Source organism: Bos indicus, chromosome 12 (genome assembly GCF_029378745.1).
Source record: "Bos indicus isolate NIAB-ARS_2022 breed Sahiwal x Tharparkar chromosome 12, NIAB-ARS_B.indTharparkar_mat_pri_1.0, whole genome shotgun sequence".
NCBI lineage: Eukaryota > Metazoa > Chordata > Mammalia > Artiodactyla > Bovidae > Bos > Bos indicus.
Window position 1 is genome coordinate 89547547 of NC_091771.1, and position 20314 is coordinate 89567860.

The following is a 20314-nucleotide window of genomic DNA, read 5'->3' on the forward strand; positions in this document are numbered from 1 at the left end:
CGGCAGGCCAGACACAGCTGGGAGGGCCCCGGGTGTGGTGGCTGCTCCCGACGTGGGGCGGAGGAGGCCAGCCAGGCCAGCCAGTGCCTGGGGTCCGTGCGTCCGGGGCAGAGCAGAAAGCCACCACGGCCCCAGAGAGAAGCACTTCAGCGTTTCTGAGTGCTCGGCGCATCCACAGCACGCCCGACGGGAATGCTTGTGATAGACGGACTGACACCGGCCGTGTGCGAGAGACTGGTTCCAGTCACTGAGCTCTGGGGTCTGCTGGTGGACAAGAAGGCCCTCGTGCACCGATGGCCTTTCCCACACAGCCTTAAGCCTCAGGATGAAGCAGTGCCGCGGACCTCGTGACTCTCACAGGCCTGAGTTCTGCAACCTCTCTGGAACTCTTACACGTCAGAACCCAAAAGCCCTCAAAGGACCCTGAACGATTGTTGAGGCTTCTGTTAAAGCTCTAAGAACCCCAGGCTTGTGGGCAGAGGTAGCCCGTGTTTTCTTTGCGGCCACAGCAGTGGGGCTGGGAGAGGTCAGCAACTTCTGGGCCCTGCACCTCGAGAGGGGCTGACTCCTACACCGCCCGCCCGGCTGGGTCTCGGGACGCAGGTCTGGGTGGCTCATGCTTCTGGAAGCCAAACTAAACTGCACATTTTAGGCACGCGTTCTGCAAATCTGCGGGCACCCCCTCTCCTGTGAGTTGCCCCAGCTTCTGTCTCATAAGTGGGGCCGCTGTGGGGCCACGGGTGTGCCGTGACGTGATCGCCCGTGTTCGAGATGTGGCCCACCCAGCGCTTCTCACACCGCCACACGAAGCCACTTCCACGATGGGCAGGCGGGTCGCGGCGCCCACCTGGACAGCACGCGGGCCAGCCATCCTCCCAGCCCCCAAGCTGGGTGTGACCCCCAGGAAGGAAGGGGGTGGCGGGGGACATGCCGGAGGCCAGCGGCTCGGGGTGCCGACTCTCCGCTCCACGTGCGAGTGACATGGTTTTCGGTTTGTGGCATTTTGGGGACAACCACGTGTGTCCTTACCTTCTGAATGTGACCACACGTGAAGGGCAAGTGCTCACGTTACAGACTGTAGAAAGGAGCCAACAGTTGATTTTTAAATTTAAATTTCTCACAAAAGAGATAATTTCTCACAGAAAAATGTCTTTTTAAATGTAATAAAATACATTTTTTTAAAAAAGCATACTTGCATACTTTATGAAGCTTCTCAGGAAGCTGAACTGACACTACTAGCGGTAAGCAGACCCGCTGACTTGCACACAGTCTGAAGCTGCTGTGCAAACCTCAACAGCTCGTCGACCTGTAAAATCATTCCCGTGATCATCCAGAGGAAACAGAGCTGATAAACCTGGATAATTCAAAAACTTACGTCTTAATCCTGGCACCAAATCTAAAAACCTCAGCGTCTACGACTGTCCTCTCAGGACATGTGTCCGGCCGCCTGACCGGCGGTTTCTTAGGTGTGGTTCCCGGACAACCAGTGGGTGTGGGCGCAGGGCTCGCCGGGATCTGAAGGCGGGAGACTGCAGACAGGCCCCGCCCCTCCACAGTCAGGAGGAGGGACTGCAGACAGGCCCCGCCCCTCCACAGTCAGGCGGAGGGACTGCAGACAGGCCCCGCCCCTCCACAGTCAGGAGGAGGGACTGCAGACAGGCCCCGCCCCTCCAGTCAGGAGGAGGGACTGCAGACAGGCCCCGCCCCTCCACAGTCAGGCGGAGGGCTCCACAGCAGAGCTAGGGCCCCGTCCCCAGGCGCCCGGCCGCGATCGCGGAGGGTCTCTGTGCGGCGCCAATAGTCAGCGGCGTCTTCTCTAAGCAGCGGCAGAGGGTCTCCAGGCTCACGACTGGTCAGGAGGAAAGGGCGACAGGCACAGCTGGCCAGCATCTCCTGCAGGACGCGGCTCCCTTCCATCTAAATCCAACTCAATTTTCTGCCGAGACACGACCGCCTTTACCACCTGCGAGCACTGGCCGCGCATATTCTACGAAATCATCTATGAGAACAGGCCATGCTCCTAAAGGAAAGCAAAAGGTGTGAAAAAGTCGGCATTTTAGAACAATATTTTTTATAGTCAAAGGTTTTTCTCACAATCCAACATTTATATCTCATGAACTCAAATGATTTTAAACTTTTTAAACTTCTACACGTGATGGATCAGCTGGAATTACCCTCCTCGGCTCTGGCCAGCCGGGGGTGGCAGGTGCTGTGTGCTGGGCAGAGGGGGCTGGGGGTGGACATTCTTTCTGAGCGGGCAGCGCCCACAGTGCAGCAGGTGGGAGAAGTTCCCTGAGCCCTGAAACGCCTGGGGTGGGGGCCACTGCAGGTGTGGCCATGCTCAGGTGAGTACACAGGCGGGGCTCCGCTGTGTGCTTCGCGGCGTGATGGAATAACCGCTGGCCACACAGGGTCAGCGGGCCGCAGTCACCGTCCTGCTTGTGGTCCTGCCTCCGGGCCTCTGCACACCCACCGTGAAAGCTTCAGCTCAGAAGAGGTCCTCCTGACTTTAATGTGAGCGGTATTTTCTCTTGTGGGGTTTACAGGACGTAATAAGTAAGTACTAGGCACTTCATCACTCCTGTCTCACACACGGGGTCGGGCAGGGGTCAACAGGGACCCACCTGCCCCCTGGCCATCTCCTGAGGTCTGTGGACTTTGCCTACCTTCTTCATCATAGTTGGACATGTCATCTGCGATCATGTTTCCAAAATCTAGAAGAAGGTTCCAAGTGTCCCTTGGGATTGATCGTTTGTGATGCTCCTAAAACACAAGAGGAAAAACCAGCAGACTGCTGGCTCAGACGGAGCTCTCAGCCTGGTGATCTCAGGACATAATGTGACCAGGCGTGAGAACCAGACCAGCACTGTCAGAAGTTAATCCAGCAACAGCGCTTTGGGTCAGTGTTAAGAGCTGCATGATGCCAACGTGCAGAAGTCTGCAGAAGGCAGACTTATTGAAACACAAAATAAAACAAAAATTATTGACTTTTATTTCAAATAGAAAGGCAGCATTTTTAATCTCTTTGTCCAAGCCTGAAACCAGCTCAGAAACAGCATGGGCAAGCAGCATCTGGAGGTGCTCACCTCCTGTGAACCAGGCGGCTCTCCGCAGGGGTGGGCGCGCCCCGCCACTGGACGCTTCAGACACCGGAGGACCCGCCCTGCTCCTGGGGGGCCCCAGCTGGAGAACAGCCCCAGGTCTCCTGGAGGCTCCCAGACCTCTAAGGCCTGTCTCTGCACACGTGAGTGCACGTGTCCACAGATGGCTCCCAAGCTCATCTCACGCTCCACAGCACGTGCACGGGGTGCATCACGCATGCTCCTCTGCTCCTGCTGCCCGCTGCACAGCAGGCCTGTCCCCCCGGGGCGGGCCTCCCGCTGCCCCCCCCCCCCCCGCGTGCCCTAGGTCCCCCCGCTGCGCCCCCTGTGCGCCCTAGGCTCCCCTGCTGCCCACCACATACCCCGGGCCCCCTGCTGCCCCCTGCACGCACCCCGGGCCCACTGCTAACCCCTCCACGTGCCCCGGGCCTCCTGCCCCCCACACGCCCTGGGCCTCTCCGCAGCCCACCACATACCCCGGGCCCCCCGCTGCCCCCTGTGCGCACCCCGGGCCCACCGCTAACCCCCCCGCGCATCCTGGGCCCCCCTGCTGCACCCCCCGCACGCCCCGGGCCTCCCGCCGCATGTGCTGGGGTCCTTCCCCAGGCTGCTCCTGGAGGGCTGTCCCACACCCCTCCACTAGAAGGACTGGTCCTCACAGAGCAGGGGGACCCTGAGCAGGACAACACAGTCACCTCCCACAGTCAGGGACGGGCCCGGCAGCCCGCACCCTCCCCTCACCCACGGTCACTGAGCAGTCTCGGCCCATGAACACCCTGGGGCGGGGACCACAGACACACAGGCTGGAGGTGGCCTCGAGCAGCCTGGCCCGAGCCCATGGGCACCACTTTCTGCGGGAGGCAGAGTGTGGTCGCGGGTGGGCTCCCTGGGACCGTCGCTGGGGACACTGGTTCCTTGGGCCCGCAGACAAGCAATCGGTTATTAAGACGGTAACCGGCTTGGCTGATCCCTCGCATGGGGACCTGGCAAGCAGGAAGACCCTTACCAACAAGAAGGTGTTCCAAAGATCTAGAAACTTAAACCTTCCGGATAACACCAGATTCCAGTATGCGACAGCCATTTCCAAATCTGGCAAAAAGAGAGAAAGCACTCAGTGAGTCCCAACTCCTTTTAACACAGCACAGTGACCACTTCTTAGCACGCTGGTGTCACTTAGTAACACTCGGCAGTCTTACCCATGGTTGCATGAGGTCTAAGGCTTATAGAAGAGCTCCTGAAGCTGAATCTGATTTGGTACCTTGGGGAAAATGGCTTTGGAAAACGATTTGTGTACTAGGATAGCTGGATGTGTCAATAATTATTCCCTAATTAATCCATTATGAAGACTGCTTTTCTCATGTACTGGGCTTTCTTGACAGCTGGACCGACCTGGATATGATTAGCTGGATATGATTAATGCATACCATTTATATATACATTTAAAAAAAAACAGCCCCACGCACTTTCTAAGTGATGAACTACAAGTTAAAAACTTGTTTAGAAAGGAAGGGACACAGTGCTTTCCAAACAGACCTTCCTTGCCACGGTAAGAACTAAAATGGAATCTGATTCAAAAGTCAATCCCGTTAAGTATCATAAAGACTTGGGATTTCTTAAGATAAAGCCAAGACAAATTAGCATGTTGTTTGGTCACTAGTAAAAGTCAATGTCCTCATTTTTCCCCAGTTGGACGGTAGCGACGATTTCACGTCTAAACAGACTGATGCCGTGGGCTGCATCATGAGATGAGATGTTCACGGACACAGAAGCTGAGTGTCAGGGCTGCAGGAGAGGGACTCATTCTCTGCTCACTGCAAGGCTGGTATCGATTTATTTCTGTGTGATTGATACACCAGAACATCAAGGGGCTGAGAAGGTAACTTTTTGAAGCTGACACCCTTCAACTAGGTTGGCTAGAGCTCATCGCTTTCAGATGATACAACAGTCCTGCACTGAAATAGTGCTTATGTGTGTGTGCCAGGAGAATGAATGCAAAAAGCCGATAAATAAATGTTTAAGGTAACAAATGCTTTCAATGCAAAATATTCTACTAAACACCTTCCAAAAGATTTTCATCTAAATCTGGTTTGGCCCGACTTGGACAGAAGTCATAAAAGCTGAAGTTCTGACCTGAGGTTCCCAGGTCAATCATTAGAAATGAATGAGCAAGAAACACGTGAGTAGTAGCCAACCTCAAATAAAATGCCTCTATTTCCTGTGTGTTTAACGTCCACAAGATAACTCAGTCTGAAATAACCTGGAGTCCTAGCAAGAAAGCAGTGGTCAGAAAACTTGAGGAACAGGCAGGAGAGAAGGCTGGCTGGACCTTGCCCATGGGCCCGCGCCCTGCTGAGTCTACTTCCTTATCACTGAGGAGAATCTACACTCATCCTAGTGAGGGAAAGTCTCACACTGAGAAATGGATGCAAACCTGGGGAAGAGAGGAAAATAAAGCTTCATGGCAGACGTTAAGTCTGGTCACCTTTGGGTTCGTTTGGTCCTAGAAACCCTTCTTATAAAGTTCCCGATGTGCATATTTGTAAATCACACAACTCGCAGTAGCTGCCTGCATTTTCAGAGACCCAGCATCACCTAAGTAAACACGCTGAGTGCTGTCCTGATGGACCTGGTCGTTTGCAAAACAACCGCAACACTCCAAGTGATAGACTTGAGAGCTGAGATCAAGAACAAAATCTACGACCATGAAAGGAATCATCAGAGCAGCTATTTTCTTTCTAATAACCTCTGAAAAACCCTACCTCCTGAGTAAGAAAATGATTATAAGATGTTCCTAAGTAAAATTTATGTCTGTGATGCTCCATTTAGAATTAGATCATAAAGATGATCATTCTGTCAAAAAAGAATCTTTGGGCTGATGGAAAAATTAGTTAATAATCATGAAACTTTACTTCCTCAAAAATTATGATTTCTCAAAGCCAGCTGATTACGGACTCTAGCCAGTATAAGCCATGCCAAGTATCTCACATTAAAGCAAAGCGTCAAGGAGTGTTAATCACCTCCTCTACTAGGGGGCGTCCCTAGTGGCTGGTAAAGAATCCGCCTGCAGTGCAGGAAACCCGTTTGGTCCCTGGGTCAGGAGATGCCCTGGAGGAGGGGACGGCTACCCACTCCAGTGTTCTGGCCTGGAGAACTGCATGGACTGAATAGTCCCTGGGGTCACAAAGAGTCGGACACGACTGAGTGACTTTAACTAGGCTAAAGAGGAGGAAATGGCAACCCACTCTAGTTTTCTTGCCTGGAAAATCTCATGCACAGAGGATCCTGGCGAGGTACAGTCCGTGGGGTGGCAGAGTCGGCCGACTGAGCAGTGAGACAGCGCTAGGCTAAGGAGCAACCACCAAACGGCACGTGCCCCTCTTGCCACACACAACAGGCACACAGGTCTGAAGGGGATGAAGCCTTGACCTGTAGGCTGTTTTTCCACCCCTTTCCAGTGCTGTCTACACTTTTTTAGGAATTATAGGAACACCTGAATCAACCTCTTTAAATTATATTTAACCCTTCAGAAGACAGACAATGTCATAAACTTTGGAAACTGTAAAATCAATTGTTCCATCTGGGGTTCACAGCTGTAAAATTACTCTTTTTTTTTTTAAGTGAAGTACAGTTGCTTTGGGAGATAGTGAAGGACAGGGAAGCCTGGAATGCTGCAGTCCATGGAGTTGCAAAGAGTCAGATGCAACCGAGTCACGAGCAACAAAAGCAATTAACAGTTGCTTTACAATGTTGTACCCGCTTCTTTGATAGAACAACAGGGATCGGTTCTGGGGTTGCTGCCCTCCCACCTCAAGCCTCCCTTCTGCTCCCCTATACTCATCTGGCTTTGTATCTTTTTTAAAAAACCCTCAAGAAACCTTCTAAAATAAAGTGTGATGTCTGTGAAGTGTCCAGGTATGTAATAATTTTCCTGAAGAGGCTGTTGTTCCCTTTAATATGATTTTATGTTCTCTCAATGAGTCTCATGAAGCACAGACACGAAATCAGTAACTGTTCCAATTCTTCAGTGACTGATTTCTGATAAACATCTCATTTGTCTATAGGTATAAAGTAGATAATGATTTTTTTTTCTCTCTCAGTAAAGGAATTACAGGATAAACTATAAATTTCTCCTTTTCTGCTGCCTGATACTCAGGCAAAGCTACTTAAAATAGAGACTATGCTGGGCTCCATGCTGCAAAAGTGCTTCAAAATACTTCTCCTCACACTGAACTTCATGACCAAAGCAAGTAAATTTATAAAACTTTAAAACAGGTGATTAACTTGGACTAATTTACAACCTCTTAGAAGTTACAGTGGAATTTTAAAAGCATGGCAAATGCGGTGACTTCAGATGGAACCAATGCTGTAGGCCTTCCAGGCAGCTCCCATCTCCCCTGCCTGCAGCCCTGCAGCCTTCCGGTGGGATCACCGCCCTGCAGGGGAGCCCCGGTCAGCCAGGGCGGGCGGTGTCCAGCGGCAGCTGGAACACTGCTAAGCGTCTGACCCGACCCGTGTGGCACAGAGGGCTGCCCGGCGGAGCCCTGCAGAGCCCTGCAGAGCCTTGAGCCAAAGGATCATACGCCATAAAAATGATGGCTGCTTGAAACCCTGAGTTTGAGGTTCTCTGTGACATGGCAACAGAAATAAGCGGATTTTATAATCCTCAAATAAACCAAAACCTCAAACCGGAAATACAAGCTAAAGATTTTCTGTATATACCACATACGGTAATGCACAAGTAACATTTTGGCAAAATCATACATCTCTGAAAGAAGAAGAAAAATATAATCCAACACACATCAGAATTAGTTTAAGTAAGTTAACATTAAATCCCCAGCCCAGGACGAGGTTAACGTCACCTGCCCGCGTCTCTAACCCATTAGACAATTACACATCAACAGGAGAGAATGCAGAGCATCTGAAAATTACTCCACATTTAAAATCGTATTTTTGGCTCCACACGTCAGGAGTGACTGCAGGCTGAGGGGCTGGAGCACGTGGGACTGTCCCAGCGGCAAGGGGCGCCCTCAGTGGGGACCCCAGAGGAGGGGCCCGCCCGGAGCCCTGCTGGCCACGCCCGTGGCCTCTGGAGCTGCCTGGCATCTGGCAGGTATACTCACCTAGCCCTTTCTGCCCCGGGCTCCTAGCAAAGGCGAAGGTGAACTGGTAAAGGGCCTTGAACTTCACCGCGTCCTTCAGCTCCTGCTCCAGTCCAGGCAGTAGGGCTCTCAGCTGCTCTGTGCTGTCACACCTGGGACAGGAACAGAGCCTCACGTGGGCGTCGCAGGTGGCGGACAGGGCTCCAGCCTCCCCGCGCTCTGATGCGGCCTGAGGCTCGGGCCTAAGGGCGGAGCTAAGGTCCCTGTTCTGGCTACAAGGGCTAGAAAGGGCTAGCCCTGTTTGTGGTGATAACCCCACGTTCTGTGAACCAAACCCACTGATTTATATGGCACATGGACTGCATCTTAGAAGAGAGGCCACTGGGCTTCCCAGGGGGTGCAGTGGTTAAAGAACCCACCTGTCAGCAGAGGAGATACAGGAGATCCAAGTTCGATCCCTGGGTCGGGAAGATCCCCTGGAGGAGGAAACGGAAGCCCACTCCAGTGTTCTTGCCTGGAGAATCTAAGGGACAGAGGAGCCTGGCCCATTGGGGTCACAAAGAATTGGACATAAATGAAGCGACTTACCATGCACACAGAGATGTCATTAAAAGTAAAGAAAAAAACCCACAGAAGCTGCAAGGCTCTCCTCGCTGTGTGGGCTGGAATACAGCCAGGGATAAGCCCTGCGTCCGGGCGTGATGGAGACAGGGCGGGAAGACCTGGGCCCTTGCTGAGGGCAGAGCTGAGCCAACCTGCAGCCTGTACCATCCCGGAGGAGACAGGCCTGCAGACTCAGGTCAGTGTCCAGGGCATGCTTCATTACAGTGGGCTGGACTTAAAACAGCCAACACAGGAAAAGCACTCTATCGCTTTAAAACTGGATTTTCCTCCAAAAAGCTAACAACCTTCAGGAATAATTAAAAGCCCTCACTAAAGCAGGATTCAGAACAACGAAACATAAAATCTGTCGTTTGACTGCACGACAAGGAGGAGGCTGAGAGCCACACGTCACTGACCCGCGTGCCCCGGTGTGGCAGGTCCCCGAGCCCGCGTGGAGCTCAGTGTCTGGCGGGTGAGCGGCACCCCAGCCCTGCCCACCACTGCCCTCCTCCTCCAGGCTGCCACCCCTGCTCTTCTCCGCCTCCATCATAGCACAGCGCTCCTTGGCGGACCAATCAGTTATCCTGCTTTGCAGTTGACAAATGGGAACTCCCGAGTTCTACTTTGTGTCTGGGTTTCTGTGCCAACGTTGTGTGTGCGAGGCTCACCCGTGTGACACGTGGGCTCTGGTGGTTCATCTCCGCCGTCTCAGCCACCGCAGTCACACCGCAACGCCACTGTGCTACAGGTAAGCATTTTGGCTGTTTCTAGTTTTCTGGTCATGAAGAATGCTAAAGGTTCCCGTATGTGTATTCTGGCACACAAGTGAATGTGTGAGGCAGACACCCACCCGCGAGTCCACAATGCTTGTCAAACCCTTCTCCAGGGTGACTGCCCACCGGCGACACGCGGCAGCTGTCCCAGAAGAGGACCTGGGAGGGCCTAGTTTGATGTGCTCCTAATTTGCAGCCCCCTACCCCAGCCCGTGAGTGAGGCTGAGTACCTGCTTTTATCTTCACTGGCCCCTTGGAAAGCATCCTCTGTGAAGGGCGTGGTCATGTCTCCTGTCCGTTCTCAACCAGGTCATCTTTTTATTGTTTTGTGGGGATTCTCATGTCAGCAGAGCGTCTCACGGCCCCTGCCCCTCCTTCCCCGCGTGATGCCTCCTGGTGCTATTTCTGGTCAGAAGTTCTGATTTCAGGGCAGCACAATTTACTCACTAATCTTCTCTGAGGTGGTTTCTGATGGCGTTTTACCACCTGCGCTACTGTACGGCTGTAGGTATTCTCTGCCTGCAGCCTTTTGCCCTGAGATCTACAACTCACCGAACTGACTATATGTACAGTCTGAGGCAGAGACCAAGACGAACCTTCTCCCACGAAACTGTTAGTCACTCAGTCGTGTCCAGCTCTTTGTGATCGCATTGCTTACAGCCCGCCAGGCTCCTCTGTCCATGGAATTCTCTAAGCAAGAATACTGGAGTGGGTGGCCATTTCCTTCTCCAGGAGATCTTCCCAACCAAGGAATTGAACCTGGGTCTCCTGCATTACAGGCGAATTCTTTACCATGTGAGCCACCAGGGAAGCCATACGACTTTTCCCATACAACTAGCCAGTTCCCTCAGGACCCTTTTGTGAAAAGCCATTCCTTCTCTACATCTCTAAAAGGCTACCTCTGCCATAAATCAAGTGTTCTGGAAACCCAGGTTTCCTGGCTCTCATCCTGCCCCACTCCACGTACTGCTAATTACTGCAAGTGCCATGTTACACACTGATAAAACAGCCAGTCCTCCCTTTTCTGTTACTACAATAAATTACATTAGTTGACTTTGTAATGTTAAACAGATCTTGCATTCCTGGACTACAATGAACTGTCATCACAATTTATCCTGACTTTTGGTTGACTCGTTTTGGAGGCTTGATTTATTTTGCTGAAAATCTGGTTAGGATTTTTGCATCTTCTGTTCATCATATGTGTCTTTTGATTCTTATGACTGAGAGAGGCTTATAATTTTCCCTTTTCAACATGTCCTTTCTAGGTCTTACTATCGAAGCTATGCTGGCCTCAAAACGTGCTAGGAGTGTTTTTTTCCTTACTCTTCTCTGGTGTGAAACTGATGTTATTCTCTTTATTAAAAGTTGGGTAAGATGTGCCAGTGAACCAATCATGGCCATGAGTTTTCTCCTTGAAAAGATTTTAAATTATGGGTTCTGACTCTCTAAGATCTACGGAACTATGTCTTCACATTCCCATTTCAGTAAGTTGTCATTTTTTAAAGAACTGCTATATTTCATTTTTCAAATTTATAAGGTTGTTCGTAATACAGTCTCATTTATCTGCAGGGTCTATAGTGACGTCCCCTTTCTTTCTATATGGCTTATGTGGCATTCATTACTTTACTGGTCTTCTCAAATACCAAGGTTTTGGCTTTATGAATCATTTCTACTTATAGCTTTTAAAAAATATCATTAAATTACTGCCTGTTTAAAATTGTAATTCCCTGTGTCTGCACTCTGAGTTCAATCTCCTGTTCTTTTCTCTCCTTGCTGAGATGGATGCTTTCCTTCCTGAGTTTCAGCTTTCTAAAATACGCATCTCAGAGGCTGACTCCCACGTGTTCTCATAGTTTCATCACTCAAAACGCTTTCTAATTTCTGTCGTAACTTCTTTCTCAACCCAAGGGTTATTCAGAGGTCCAGTATCCACACAGATTTCAACCTAGCTAGCTCTCTTTTTTGTTATTGTGGCCAGGAAACACGTTGTATCACTTCAACTCTGGGACACTGGCATCTTACCTTATGCCCTGTTTATGTCAATATTCCTAAGTGTTCTTTTTGAAAAGAATACGTATTCCTCAACATCAAGGGCAGTGTTCGATTTCCTTTTCCGAATCTTCTATTCACTACTGATTTTTCATCCACTTAGTCTACCAGTTGGTAAGATGTGTGTGAGAAGATGGGAAGATGTATTCCCCACTGTGCTGGCAGATGTCTATCATTTTCTTTAGAGTTTTGATTTCTGCTTTAAATAAACTGTACTGTCCTGGTAAGATAAACCTTTTATCATTAAGAGATGGTCTTCAGATTCCTCCTGCCTCCACTCTTCCCTCTTCTCCTCGCTCTTTAATTCACTTACACATGACCTTCCCTCCTTGCTGTCTCACTCATCTACACGCCGGTTGGTTTCTCTGTGTCAAAATGTCTCTAGTTGAGACATCATATGAGGTCTTCAGGGAATGTGATCCAGGTGCTAATACCATCCTGCTCTGCCTGCCTTGGGCTGGAGCTGGGGAGCCGGGAACTCACAGGATGTATATCCTCAGGACTCCAGGGCCTTAGATGGCAGAGGCAGAAGACCATGGAGACGACATGTCCCGACCACTGCAGGGCAAGCCTCCAGAGGGTGGCTGGAGCTGACTGGCACCCCACTTTCAATTTTCTGTCCCCTAACCAGCAACTCAGAGGTGGTCTGAGGACACCAGTCCACCATCTTCCCAGGTTGCTGGCCTCCTGAGTAAAAGCACCTTTTCTTTTTCCACCAAAAAAAAAAAAGAAAAGAAAATGTCTTTCATTATTTGTAGAATTACTTTCTGCGTTAAAGCTTGTTCTAACACATTAACAGCCACACCAGCCTATTTTTGGTTCCTGCTCGCACACTACTTTAGACTCTGTCCCTCAAACTGTTCTGTGCCCTTATGTCTCAGTTTTATCTACTGCAAACAGTATATACAGTAGCTGGCTTTTAAAAACCCACCTAGCATTTAGTTCACTTACATTTAATGTGATTATGTAAATGCAAACATTTTTAGCTTAAACCCTCCATTTTATCATGTGCTTGCTATCTGTCCCACCATAAGTTAATTTTTCTTTTGTCCTTTTTTTTCTTGGATTCTTTCAGATTGAATTTTATGTTTTTATAGTGATTATAATATATACAAAGAGAGAACAAATATTTTTTCCCACTGTTTTATCTTTTTCATTTTCCCAACAGCATCTTTTGATGCTGTTTTTAACTTTGATCAAGTCCAACTTACCACTTTTTTCATTTATGGTTAGTAGTTTTTCTGTCTTTTCTGCAAAAGCTTAACCCGAGGTTATAGTTTCTTAATCTGTCTAAAACTGTGTGGTCTGTGTCTTGCAGGGGCCCCAGTCCGCCCCAGCTGACTCCCAGGATGGTATGAAGGAGGGACTGAGGCTAAGGCTCTCATGTCTGCCCAGTTGTGTCGGCACCATTTGTTGAAGACTCTTCTTACCCCCACGGAAGTAATAAACACTAACAATCTTGCAGTAGATGAACCATGTGGGAAGACTGTACTAACTCATCAAGACTCATTCTAAAGCTACAACAATTAAGAATATGTGGTGCTGGGTTAAAGACAGATAAAAAGACCCATGGGTACAGCAGGGAAGACCCGCACACAATTTTTTGTTTTTAAAAATGTCAAGGTATTTCATAAAGTTTATTCAGTTTATCTAAGAATCCTCAAGCACCCAAAGAAAAGGTGTAGAATTAACTGTTAAAGGCAGGTATTCTAACCACAGTCAGGAGTCAACAGCCAGGAAAAGTGTGAGGAAATCATAACAGAGCAGATACAGAAGCCAGAGTATTTCTAGAGCTCAGCACTATTTAGAGGCAAATAGTCCTTCACGTCCCTAGAAGCACAGGTTATTCTCCACAGCATAGTTCACTAATACATTCATAAAACTTTTGTTGAATATTTTAAATGGTACTTTCACCTTTAACTGCCCCATGAGGTGTGGAGAGAGAGCAAGCCACTGACCATCACTAACTTGTGACCTTAAATTATATTCTGTAAACTTCAGATAACAGGGTGTGAGATGATCTAAAAACATTTTGGGAAGATCCATGCTCAAAATCTTTAATATATGTATTTAAAGTTATGACACTTCATAGGCTAATAGGAATTTAAAAATTTTATTTGTACGATATATTCCTAGGCAATGTCTAAGAAATACCATTAATTGTCTCTGTAAGAAGCACTTATTTCCAAAAGCTTCTATTTTGGGGCGATTTTAACAGGTGGGGTAACTGTGGCCCAGCAGTCATGGAGTGCTCTTTTAACCCGTCTTTCCGGTACTCTTGCCTGGAAAATCCCATGGACAGAGGAGCCCAGTAGGCTGCAGTCCATGGGGTCGCTAAGAGTCGGGCACAACTGAGCGACTTCACTTTGACTTTTCATTTTCCTGTATTGGAGAAGGAAATGGCGACCCACTCCAGTGTTCTTGCCTGGAGAATCCCAGGACGGGGGAGCCTGGTGGGCTGCTGTCTATGGGGTCGCATGGAGTCGGACACAACTGAAGCGACTCAGCAGCAGCAGCAGCAGCCGGTTCTAAGATCACTGCAGCTTCTTCTAGGCTTTCCCAGGTGCAAAGAATATCAACACAAGTGCGCTTACAACACTGTTATAAAGATACCTGTTCGGTTGGTTTTAAATTGGTTTTATTCAACTACCTGGAATGTGGTAAGATATTAGAAATAAAGTGTCATAGAACTTATCTTGACAGACTCCTCTTGTTTTAGTGAAAACAAGCACCCTGTCTGCACAGCCTTAGAACATGTTTACCTAAGGCTTTCGAGCTCCTTTGGGAGCTAAAAATAAGTGAGTTTAAGTTGTCAACACTGAGTCCTCAGAGTGTCAGCAAGTCAGCAGGTCGGCTTCTACACACTTCATCAAACAGTGCAGTGAGCTTAATGGTTAAAAGCTATTTATGCTACGTGCTTTCATGTACTTCTCTGACTCACCTAATAACTAAGAAACATCTTAAGGTATTAACGAACCTTTTACTCCGACTATAGGTAGAGCAGAGAAGTTATACACGCAAAAGACAGAATGGCATTTTATTAACGCTTAATGCAGCAACACAGCAAATTATGCATTTAGTGCACAGTGTTATGAAATAAATGGCTGAAAACAAACAAAAACACCTGGATGTTTATGATAACTCAAAACTGGAAGGAAAACATTAAAAAGGAGAAAGTGTAACAAAAGGAATTAATCTGAATAAAAATACTGAACAAAACCTTAATTGGAATTTAAAAGAAAACTAAAGGTTTAATAGTACAAATGCACAAGAAATTTGTAAAATATACAAAGGACACAGATTGATATGAAATTTACAGGTCACTGAAAAATAACATTGAAAATACTTTCCTTTCTGAAAAAGTTTAAACTGAGACCAGTTTACTTACCCAAGTTCTGTCATGCCGTCTACAAATTCCTTTTTGCTAAATTCACATTGAGTTGCAGCCCTGAATTTCCACGCAATAACCAAAACTGTGATACTGGCAGGATCTAGGCTTAAATCATCACAAAACTGTTGAATCCCATCAATTCCAATTTTATTTTCATCTTGTGGATCTACAGTTAAAATTAAGGGGAAAATAAGTTAAAAACTTGGATATTTTCAAAAGTATTACTAAAATGGGTGGAATGAATGTATTTTTAATACATCAATTGATGAATGCACTGCAATTTTCAACTATATATGAAAGAAATAGTAACAGATAATAATTTATCCAGAAAATACTCCTATTTTTAAAATCTAGGTTTCTGGGTTTTCAGGGGGGAAAAAAAATCACTGAAACTTCTCTGAAAATGTCACCATGAATAAAAATTTTGATTTCCCTAGAGTAAAATAAAAATTCAAGTTTACAGAATTTTAGCCTGCCCAAAGGCAAACTGCTATGAAAAACACTGCATGGTGAAGTATTCCACCTTGTCATGGCGAAAGAAAGATAATGTATCTTTCAAAAGGGATTTCGTGTTTTTTTTTTTTTTTAATAATTTTTATTTCGGGCCGGGATTTCATTTGTTATAGTGCTAATACCACTGCACAACACTTGTTTTTTGGTCATTTAGTTTATACACCCACATTTAACAGCTGAGAAATTCTGGCTTACCCCTCCCCTAATTTCTAGTTTAGAAATAAAACTAAAGAAGTTAGCAAATTTCCATGGGAAAATCAAACAGTGAAGCCCACTAAAGCATCAGCAAGAGCACACCGGTGAGGCCCTGCGAGGTCACCGGCCTCCCGACCTGCCTGGTGCTGCGGGAGGCACCAGAGCAGGCCGTGGCACTTCACTCAGAGCAAGGTCAAGTGTAGCAGACGCTTCACCACACAAGGTCAGACTCCTCAGTGCTCAGCACCACCTCTAACGTACGTCGTCACCCAAGGAGACCGCTGGCCCCACCGCTCCAGCAGTCACCAAGGCCCTCCAACTCTACGCTCCCAGGTTGTGAGAGCGGGCTCATGGCACAGAGGGGCTCACCACACTCCGACTCAAGCCCATGCTCCTAGCACGGTACATGGTCAGGAGGGCAGGACACTGGGTCTACGTGCCCTCACCTAACAGCCATCCTGACAAATGTCACGTGCGTCGTCTCTGGGTGTGCTACAGTAGCTTGGAACACCTGTTCACGTGTACACATTCTGTAAGGACAGATGTTTTTCAACAGTCTCTATATATTTATTTTTAGGGCCTAAATCTTGAACTAAAGGATAAAGATAACTTTCATACAAAAATATTTTTGCAAAGGCAGTTGCACATATATGAATAACTTAAAAAATCTGCAGGGCGTAGAACTTACAAAATCAGCTCAGTAATTAACTTAGCCAAAAAATCTAAAGCACACAGAAAACAATGTTCCTTTTTGGAGAACTACAAATACAAACCTGTTTTTTTTAACCACAGAAGGTTTCTGAACTAAGATTAAAAAAAAAAAAAAGAATGCCATTTTTGGTTGATTTTTTTTAATCTAGATCTCAATAAAAATAACCACTGTCTCCAACTGACAACACAAGGTTTCTCTGCCAAGAGCTCTTCCAGAAGCTTCTGCCATGGCACTGTTGCAGGACTCTGGCACCACCAACCGTGGAGGGCAGGGTGACCTGCAGCTCCTGTCAGAACTACTCGGATGATGTGGAATAGTTCTCAAGCAGCCTTCTCACCAGGTACTCCTGCCCAGTGGAAGTGCTGGGGAAAAGTACTCTTGTAGCGGGCGTAGCCCCCTGGCCTGGACACCAAGCCTCCCACCAGTGACTCCCCACAGCTGACCCAGGCCGCGTATAGGAGGGCTCGCTGCCCATCAGCCTTTAGACTCTGTGCGCCTTGTCCCACCCCAGCCTTGAGCCATCAGGAGCCACGTTCCGATTAAACTAACCAAACCGTATAGCTGACCGTCAGCAAGGGAGGGGACTGTGCTCCTAACACGGCACACGGTCAGAGGCCTCGGGACACGCACGGGAAACTCCCAGCACCACCCCTGCGCCTGGACGTGCACACGGTCAGAGGCCTCGGGACACGGCACGGGAAACTCCCGGCACCACCCTGCGCCTGGACGTGCACACGGTCAGAGGCCTCGGGACACGGCCCGGGAAACTCCCGGCACCCCCTGCGCCTGGACGTGCACACGGTCAGAGGCCTCGGGACACGGCCCGGGAAACTCCCGGCACCCCCTGCGCCTGGACGTGCGGCGCCTTGGTGCCCTTACCTTGGTACCTGTTATACAGCCGCTCCAGCTTCTTCCTGTCCACGGAGGTTCTCATGGATTCCCTGTGAACAAGCTCGGGTGCTGGGAGCAGCTGTCTGTGGCCAGGTCTGGTGTCTACTTGCTCTGCTCTAAGCAGTGGGTGGCACTTCTCTTGCCAGCCTGAGTAAATGCCATGAACTGGCGGACCTTGTCCTTTTGAGATGATTTAAGTTTATGCTCTGGGAAGCGAAAGAGGCAGGAAAGCCAATGAGGCCAGCCCAGAGAGCTGTTACAGCTCGATCACCAGCATCTACATTGTATCTGGACTTAACTTCTCCTGGGTGACCGGACTGCACTTCAGAACTACAGAAATACAAAGCTTTGTTGCCCATCGGATAAAAACACTGGACAGCCTTCTGAAAATTCAAACGACAGTATCTATATAGTAACAAATGTGGAATGTCTAAACTCCCCCAGATTAGAAATATCAGTATTCTATGCAAAATACATTTTGATCTTTATCTGGTTCCCTTTGCAGGAAGTAGGATGCTGCTTTTTTCCCGAGTCTCAGTGAAATCCCCCTTTATAACACACATGTACCATCTGATGAAGTGAGTCTAGAGAGTAACCCGAGGTCTGACCATAACATCACAGCCCATCTGTGGGTCCTCCTCAGCTTCAATTAATTGCAGGCCCTAATGACCAGGAGAAGGCCCTTGAGATTTAGAAACATTATTTTAAGTCCTCCTCTGTCTAAAATTAGCAGAACACTGATGAAAACACACACAGGTAACAAAAAATTGTGTGAAAAGTAACTTATAAAAGTTTCAAAAGCAGGCACAAAAAGCCTGTGATGATTAAGGAAAGATACTAATAATGAGAAGTTCATGTACATGTGACAGAAATAAAATGGAAAAATAGGGCAGAGGCTGTGGATGGGTAGTGAATACCAAAACTGCCCTGTAACTGCACTATATACAGCACATGATGAAACCAAATAGTATTTCGATGCTTCCAGATACCGGAATGGTTAAGGTTTTATTTATTGAAGGTAACCTGATGAAAACGACAGCAGAAATGACAGTGATTCACCAAGGCTGTAAATCAAAACAGACGCCAGGGCCTTCCCTGACAGTCCAGCGACCAAGACAGCACGCTTCCACTGCAGGGGGCACGGGTTTGATCCCTGGCCGAGGAACTAAGATCCCACGTGCTGCATGGTGTGGACAAAGTGTCCCCCCTAAACAAAACCAGACCCATCTACTAGATGCTAATACTTTATAAAAAACAGTATGACAAAGGGGAAAATTTTACTTTTAAAAGGATTTATACTCAGTTTTGTTCAAAAAATGATGACATAGTTTACAGAAGCACACAGAATAAGTTGTAACTTACAAAAACGTGTAACTGGAAAACAAGATGTAGATGAAGAAATTAGGAGGAGGAAAATAGACCAAAAAACCCAGAGATAAGATACAGACACGCATACCATATATATGAGCTGAAAGCTGAAAATTAAGCTTTGAGCTTCTCAGTTGCCAAAGCAAAGTACAGAGGGGACAGTTCATGTCACCACTTTCTTCAGTTTTGGTGCCAGGAGGAGCTGGGCCATTTGGAGGTCATGCCTAAAAAATAAATTAATAAAGGTTCATAAATTGGCAGGACCACAGCCTACACTTCAAGCTCTGATGGACTTCACTAAGGCTCACCATGCCAAGGAAATTAAACTATTATCCACGGCTTTTAAGGGAAGTGGGTGGGCTTTCCCTACATTTCATTGTCTTACTCTCTTAAAATGTCCAAAATTTTCATTAAAAATGTGGATAACCTAGGAGAAACATCAGATAAATTCTCTAACCTCTGGAAAAGGTCTCAAGCCTTTTAAACTGTGACCTTGTGAAGAACCACTTCTGTGATGTGGACATCAAGACTGACCATATATCGAATGAAGATACGCCCTTAAAATACCCTTCCAGAGACACCGAATACAACAACAAAATCTCCTCTTAGGGTCGCTTCCAAGGGGCTGACCCAGTTAACGGTGTAAGCTGAGTCACCCTGATGGTTCTGGGTTCAGCAGGTCGGGGGGGGGGGGGGTGGGTGATGCGGCAAGGAGTCAAACCCAAGTGCCCCCTTCACTCTCCCGCCTCCAACCTCTTCAGAAGGCCAGGCTCCTGCCCACGCAGCCCCTTCCCTCGGGGAGCTGGGGCGCGGTCTCTGCTTTCTGGACCTGCTGGACGCCTCCCGGCTCTGACCGGCCTCCTCCGCGGCGGCTCTCCCCACCGGGAGGGGTCCTCACGCCGCCGCTGCCCCTGCACCTCCCTCCTGGACCCCCTCTCCTGCCCGGAGCCCTCTCCCCAGGACCCCGCTGCCAGGACGGCGAAGGCTGCCCCAGCGCGGCCGGCTGCGTCCTCTCCCTGGCCGCCTTCCGACTCCTCAGGGCACCCGGTCTGCCCCTCCCGCACCTCTGGACGCCCCCCGCCCCACCCACGGCGGAGCGCTCAGCTCGCATCGAGGAGCCGCGGCTGAGCGTCCACGGGCTCAGCGTCTGACGCCGCCACACGGCTCCCGGCCCGGCCCCGACCGCGGAGAAGGGGCTGGGGCCCCGCGCCCCGGCCTGCCTCTCTGCCGGGCCTCGGCCCCAGCGTCACCGGACCCGCGTCTGTCTCGTCGGCCCGGGACCCGCTTGCCGCACAAGGGACCCCTCCGTTACCGCGCCTCCGCGACGCCTCAGAGCACAACCCGAAGGCTCCAGAAGCCCCTCCGTCGCTGACCCCCGCCCCGGGCACCGCCGCCGGTCTCCGACCCGGTCCTGCCCCCGCCGGCGACCCCCGCGCCACCTACCCTCGCCCCACAGCGCCCCTGTTCGCGCCCGCCGAGCCACCTGCGCCGTCCCCGCCTGGGCCTCAGCCCGGACAACGTCCGGGGACACAGGACTCCGACTCCCGGCGTGCCCCGCGCCGCCCGGGGGCCGCCGGGACCCAGGCCGCGCTCGGCCTCCGACTCCCGGCGTGCCCCGC

At 49.2% G+C, this 20314-nt stretch overlaps 1 protein-coding gene across 2 annotated transcripts; it reads right to left on the minus strand.

The window, feature by feature from the left end:
* Positions 1–1095: 1095 nt before the first annotated feature.
* Positions 1096–20290, minus strand: DCUN1D2 (defective in cullin neddylation 1 domain containing 2). 2 transcript variants are annotated; one of them, XM_070800533.1, is made up of 10 exons: positions 20139–20290; positions 18784–18919; positions 17316–17533; positions 15014–15182; positions 8620–8676; positions 8222–8352; positions 4108–4190; positions 3087–3236; positions 2667–2763; positions 1096–2020 (listed from the first exon to the last, which is right to left on the minus strand). In XM_070800533.1, the coding sequence occupies exons 3-10, from the start codon at positions 17368–17370 to the stop codon at positions 1929–1931; spliced, it is 834 nt and encodes a 277-aa protein (XP_070656634.1). In that variant the 5' UTR covers positions 17371–17533; positions 18784–18919; positions 20139–20290; the 3' UTR covers positions 1096–1928. The 2 variants fall into 2 exon arrangements, with proteins under 2 accessions (XP_070656634.1, XP_070656633.1); XM_070800532.1 differs by lacking the exon at positions 17316–17533.
* Positions 20291–20314: the final 24 nt, after the last annotated feature.